Raw genomic sequence first — 5971 nt, forward strand, 5'->3', positions numbered from 1 at the left:
GTTTTTATAGCTGAGTAGTATTCCATTGTGTAGATATACCACATTTTCCGTATCCACTCATCCGATGATGGACATTTGGGCTGATTCCAGCTCTTGGCTATTGTGAAGAGTGCTGCAATGAACATTGGGAAACAAGTATACCTTCGACTTGATGATCGTTATTGACTTTCTAATAGCAGATTTTAATTGAAGCCCTTATTGGAGTGCTTTCAATTTCAATGTACTTCTGAATCACCTGGGGTTTCTGATACAGTAATCAGATTAGGACCTGAGATTCAGCATTTCCATCAAGCTCCCAGGTGGTAACATGCCGCTGGTCTGGGGACCACACTTTGAAGTGCAAGGCTTTAAGATAAATAAGTACAGCGTTAATAAGAATGATCTTTTGTATGGAATCTGAGAAACCATGCAATAAATTCTTATGTGGTACCATGCAACTGTATGAATACATGGAAACTTCTAGAAATACTGTTTATTTTAGGCATGAACTGAGTCTAGTCTTTCTGTAGCCTTGTTAAAAGATTACCAGCATTTTCCAGGGCCTTGGGAACTGAGCAATTTCTTGTTGACATATGTGTGAGAAGCCCGTAGTAAGTTTGGGAAGGTCTGGAAGGTTGTTGGGGCACAAGGTATGGACTTGACTTTGGAGTAAATACACCAGTGAAAGTTCTGGCTGTTAACTATGTGCTTCCCATTACAGACTCAGTCGGGGAATATTCAGAGCACAGTGATGCTAGACAAACAGAAGGAGCTTGACAGCAAAGTCAGAAATGTGAAGGACAAAGTTATGGTGAGTACTGAGTAAATACATACATTTATTCTGTAGCTTTTTATAGGGGAAAAAAGATTTCACTCACTCTCCGAATATAAACCTAGTAACTGAGTTCAGTCTTGTAAGTAGTTGAGAAGAAAAATTTTGCTGAAGTTGCAAACTATAAGTAAACAAATTGGTAAAACCATGATCAAATAGACTTTTTTATGGCCTCCCTTATGCCTTCCAAACGTTGAGCTTATCTTATTCTTCCTTACAAGATCAGGCAGTAAATGTTGACTTTGCCGCATCACCCAGTAAACCAGGTGTTGCTGCTCTAAATAGCCCTTTATGTCCATGCCTCCCAAGTCAGGCTGTTCCTGGGGTTGCACACAGCCCCAGGATAAGTAACCTTGGCCCATCTTCCTCAAGCACCTGCTTTATTCTAAGACTTGGAAGAAATGAAAAACATTTTATTGACAGAAATTCTGATTCATTTCTGATTAGAATAAGACATCCCCATCAATTTTAAGATAAAACTTCAAAGACAGTTTATGGAAGCAAGGGGTCCACTTTGGCACCCTTGTTGGCATGTATTTACTCCTCTCCACTATTAGGGCTTTTGAGGGGAAAGATTAAGGAGGTTTTCTTCACAGGAGGCCTGGGTTTGTGGAAAAGCCCTTCCAGCCAAGGGGGATGGTCCTGCTGTGGGTCTCTGGGTAACACCAGCCTGGTCTTGACTTACGTGCTTCAGACAGCATCTTTCCAAACTTCAGATTCTTTGGAGCAACTTTATCATGAAGTCTCTAGGAAAACACTGCATTAAAGTAGAAGCCGAGTGGGGCCAGTCCAGAAATAGCCATAGAAATCCAGAGAAGAATATATAAAAGTGTGACCAAATCAAAGACAAATGAAGCTTATTTGCATGGTGAATATACATACAGCTTATTGCCAGATTGAGATGTGCTTGAATAAATAAGAGGGCACTATTAATGGTTACACCAGGACAGCAGGTGTTAAACCAGGACTATCCCAGTTAAACAGGGGTGTATGGTCACCCTTCTTATTTGTAAGAAATGAGATTTTCCATGAGCTTGTTTCTTCCTGCTGTGTGCTTCACAGTGAAGTTATCATATCTCAGAGGTAGTCTCAAAAATGTTGAGGAAGAAACAAAATTTAGGCCCTGGAACCAGGTAATGACATGCAAATCAGTTTGAGAATTGTGGTATGTTTTCTTTTTTTAAAAAAAATGTTATATACTTATTAATTAAATAGAAATTATTTCGTGTATATGATTAGGATTTTGCAAGTTAATCCATCTTTGAGGGGGGTGGAATTGTTTCCATGTTTTTCTGGGTTCTATAGAAGCAATAATCTGTTTCCTGAAGTCTTTGGAAGCTGATGATCAATGAAAAACATGTTTACATCTTTATTTGTAGTGTATAGAGCATGAAATCAAGAGCCTAGAAGATTTGCAAGATGAGTATGACTTTAAATGCAAAACCTTGAACAACAGAGGTAAGAATTAACAAAGCAGTGCCTAGTGGCTATAATTTTTTTATTTGCGCTAGGTAACGAAGACGATTACTCCTTTATATTTGCCAAGTATTTTGTGACTCTTAATTGCTAGTCTTGGGTTCTTGATGACTCAAGCCAGGGTTTCTTAACCTCAGTACTATTGACATGTTGGGCCAGATAATTCTTTGTTTTGGGGCTGTCCTGTGCATTGTAGGATGTTTCACAGCTTCCCTCAACAGTAACACTGCCTGGTAGCCCCCAGCGTTGACAACCAAAACTGTCTCCAGACATTGCCCAGTGTCCCCTGGGGGAGGCACAGTCACCCCCATTGGTAGCCACTGGTTATGTTATTCGCCCTGTCTGCTGTGCCTCTCTCCCTGCCTCACTCAGATTGATAGATAAGTACAGTTCCCTGACGTAATACCTAATATTCCTTCCATGTGTATACACTACAGATTTATGTTTTAAAGCAGTTTCATTCTATTTTGTTGTTTTGCTTGTATTTAATGATGGGAGCAACTGAAAATAACCCAAAAGTGTGCACCGTATAGAATATGTAGGGTACTCCCGTTTCCCAGTAATCAATTGGTGGATCTCATGGTTAATAGGGAAAGATTATTAGTAATCTAAAAGATTATTAGTATAATTTGGGTAAAATGTATGAGAGAAAAGGAACCTCAACCACTACTTCCTAATCGTCTACTTCTCTTTCAGGGCTATAGACACGCTTTGTACACACTTTTTATCTGAGGTTTTGAGTTTTGTCATTTTTATCCATTTAGGTAATATTCTGACAGTGACTTAAGTAGCAGACAGAACTGTTTCCAATTTACATGAAAACAAGTACTTTATTTTAATGTGTCCATTTTTATACTTAGGACATTTCTTGTTGTTTTGTTCAGTAAAGATCAAAGAAAACCATGCTTTATGTTTGTATCATATTTCTCCTAAATTTATGTCAATCTTGGCTTTAATTGGTTTTTGTATTATACATTTGTATTTATCTGCTGTCTCTCCCAATTCACAGACCACGAAACCAGTGTTGTGGCAAAGAATGATCAGAAACAGGAACAGCTGTTACTCCAGAAGATGTATTTAATGCTTGACAATAAGAGAAAGGTAGTGATTTACTGTGTAGAATAGCATGTTGCTTTTGTCAGACTTAAATAATGGACTTGAAGTTTAGAATAGAGGAAAAAATATTTTTATAACCACTTGGCTTAAAGCTCAAGTTGAGAAAGAAAGGATACTTGCTTTGCTTTAAAAAAAAAATCTTTTAAAATTCAGCTATTAAAAGTGAACTTATTTCACTTTGTTTCTTCCTATCCCTTAGGAAGTAGTTCACAAAATAGTAGAGTTATTGAATGTCACTGAACTTACCCAGAATGCCCTGATTAATGATGAACTAGTGGAGTGGAAGCGGAGACAGCAGAGTGCCTGTATTGGGGGACCGCCCAATGCTTGCCTGGATCAACTGCAGAACTGGTAAGGTTCTCCAAAGTGGAAAACTGGCAGCTGACTGGCTCACCACAGAACTCATAAAGTTCAAGCTGTGTTAGTTGAATGGACCTTGTCAAAACTTTGGCTTAGAGTTTGACGTAATCTAGCATCTGCTTACTCTGGAAACACTCACTTGGAAAGAGCAGTGTTATTCATGACTGTTGCCACATTCAGTCACATCTGCTTGGTTTGGAGTCCTCCTGTACCAGGGGATGTGGCATTTGACTGTACCAAAGCATCATTGACATGTTTGTAACAGAGCACATTTAACAACCTGAGTCCTACTGTTTTATTAAAACAAAATAGCTTGAGGCATTTTCTAGGCTTACATGAAATACTAGTTTGTCATGGGCCATTCATTCATGCTAACTGTGTGCCAGGCACAGTGCTAGGACCCAGGCCCACAACAATGAATGACTCTTGGTCCTTGCCAGTTAGGTGTTCTGAGTGCAGAGGGGACGTAGACATGGTAATAAATCTGTGCAGTAGAAAGTTCCAGGTGCCCTGGTAAAAGTCCATCAGAGTTCCATGGAGGGCAAAGGAAAGTCACCAGGAAAGGTTTCATAGAGCAAGTGGCCTTGTGCTGACTCTTGAGCATGAATAGGGGTACTTCATATAGACCAGAGAGGAGAAGTTCTTCCCAGCTGAGAGAACAGCATGTCCAAAGTCACAGAGGAGAGGGCCCACAGGGACTGTGCACCAGCTGGCTGGAGAGATGGTGCCTGGAGAGACAGCCAGGAAGTGGAACTGGCAAGAGGTGCTGGAACCTGGTGACAGAGGTTCTCAGCACCACTGGGAGCAGGGACTTCCTCCAGCAGGTGCTAGCGAGTGAAGACAGGCTTGTTTCTTAAGCAGGGGGTATACTTCTCAGGTTTTTGATTTAGCAAGGTCACTGGCAGAATCTAGAGGATGGAACAGAGACAGAAAAGCCAACTGGGATGCTATTAGCATATTAGTATAGTCTAGGTGAGGGCTGACCAGAGCTGAAGTTGGGTTCGAGCAGAGGGCATAGGAGGGGTGAGATCAGAAAATGAATATGAGGGAATGGTGGCCTGGAACGGTGGCCTGGAGCGATTGCCAACGGCCCGGGGACCAGAGATCTCATAAGGTTATTTTCTTCATCGCTAATTTTTTAAAAATTCACAAATATTCAGCCATTTGTGTCTGTTCCGTAAATCGCCTGCACATACCCCAGATTTCTGTGGGTTAGAACAGAGCTTTCCAGGCCAGCGTGCCCCCATGTACCTTGAGAAATACTGACCCCCTATGCCTCCCAAGTGGCCAAGGAGGCCCCCAGGTGCCTGGAACCCCCTCGTGGACACCTTAGGCCACAGGAGCCTCTTCTAGTGACACAGATACCCTCCAGTTTTCCCCACTGTGATGTGTAGCGAGTGTCGTTTTCTCTGTGTGCCAGGACCCAGGCAGAATTGGGAAGCACTGGGCTAGAATCTCCTCGGGAATTCGCTGGCCACCATTATCCTGCCTTCTCATCTCGTGATGAAGGGCTGCCCTCTCAGTGCTTTGAACTGGATTCAAAGAGTGACACCATGAAGTGACATAGAAGACATTTTAAAAAATTTTCTTCTGTCTTTACTCAGGCTCATAAATGGCACTTCCACAGCATGACTTGGCTCAGAGCCCATGTCCCCGTTAGCAATCGATGTGAGGAAGGAAGAACCTGAAAGCAATTGCTAGGTCTCCTCACTGGCTTTATGGCTTTAGAGTCTAGACTGAGGCTCTCGCTTTCCCCTTACTGTTGAGTGAGACAGTGATCTTTGTTCCTTCCTCTCCACCCCCCAGGCCTCTCTCCCCAGGCCTTGCCTCCCCTCTCTGCATCACTCCTCCCGCTGCCCTCTGCACAGCGTCACTGACTGGTCTCACTACTTGCTTCCATCACTGTCTTGGCATAAAGCCTGCAGCATCTCCTCGCTGCCTCTTGCGTCATCTGAAGGCAGCTGCCTTGCTGTTTCCCCTGCCCCTGTCCTCCTCTGTGCGCTGCCCCCCTAGAAATTCCAGTTACCTTAAAGATCAGTTCAAGTCGCAGATCACCAGGAAGCCCTGCCCCCACCTGTCTCTCCTTGTGTGGATCTTAGTAGTGTGCAGAGGTTTTTGAACCAGGCTGTAATCGTTCAGTGCATGTTAATTTTTTCTCCCCAAATGACCAAGCTCCTTAACACTGGCATGAACCTCGTTCCGTGTTTC

General features: G+C 42.6%; 1 protein-coding gene across 1 annotated transcript in view; it reads left to right on the forward strand.

Moving 5' to 3' along the window:
• Positions 1 to 5971, forward strand: part of STAT1 (signal transducer and activator of transcription 1, 91kDa) — a 41858-nt gene that overhangs the window by 14094 nt on the left and 21793 nt on the right. The window contains exons 7-9 of the mRNA XM_008569669.1: positions 2191 to 2269; positions 3297 to 3388; positions 3603 to 3754. Coding sequence (XP_008567891.1) covers positions 2191 to 2269; positions 3297 to 3388; positions 3603 to 3754 — 323 coding nt within the window. The remainder of the gene's footprint in view (positions 1 to 2190; positions 2270 to 3296; positions 3389 to 3602; positions 3755 to 5971) is intronic.

The sequence above is a fragment of the Galeopterus variegatus genome, unplaced genomic scaffold, assembly GCF_000696425.1.
Source record: "Galeopterus variegatus unplaced genomic scaffold, G_variegatus-3.0.2 Scaffold523, whole genome shotgun sequence".
NCBI lineage: Eukaryota > Metazoa > Chordata > Mammalia > Dermoptera > Cynocephalidae > Galeopterus > Galeopterus variegatus.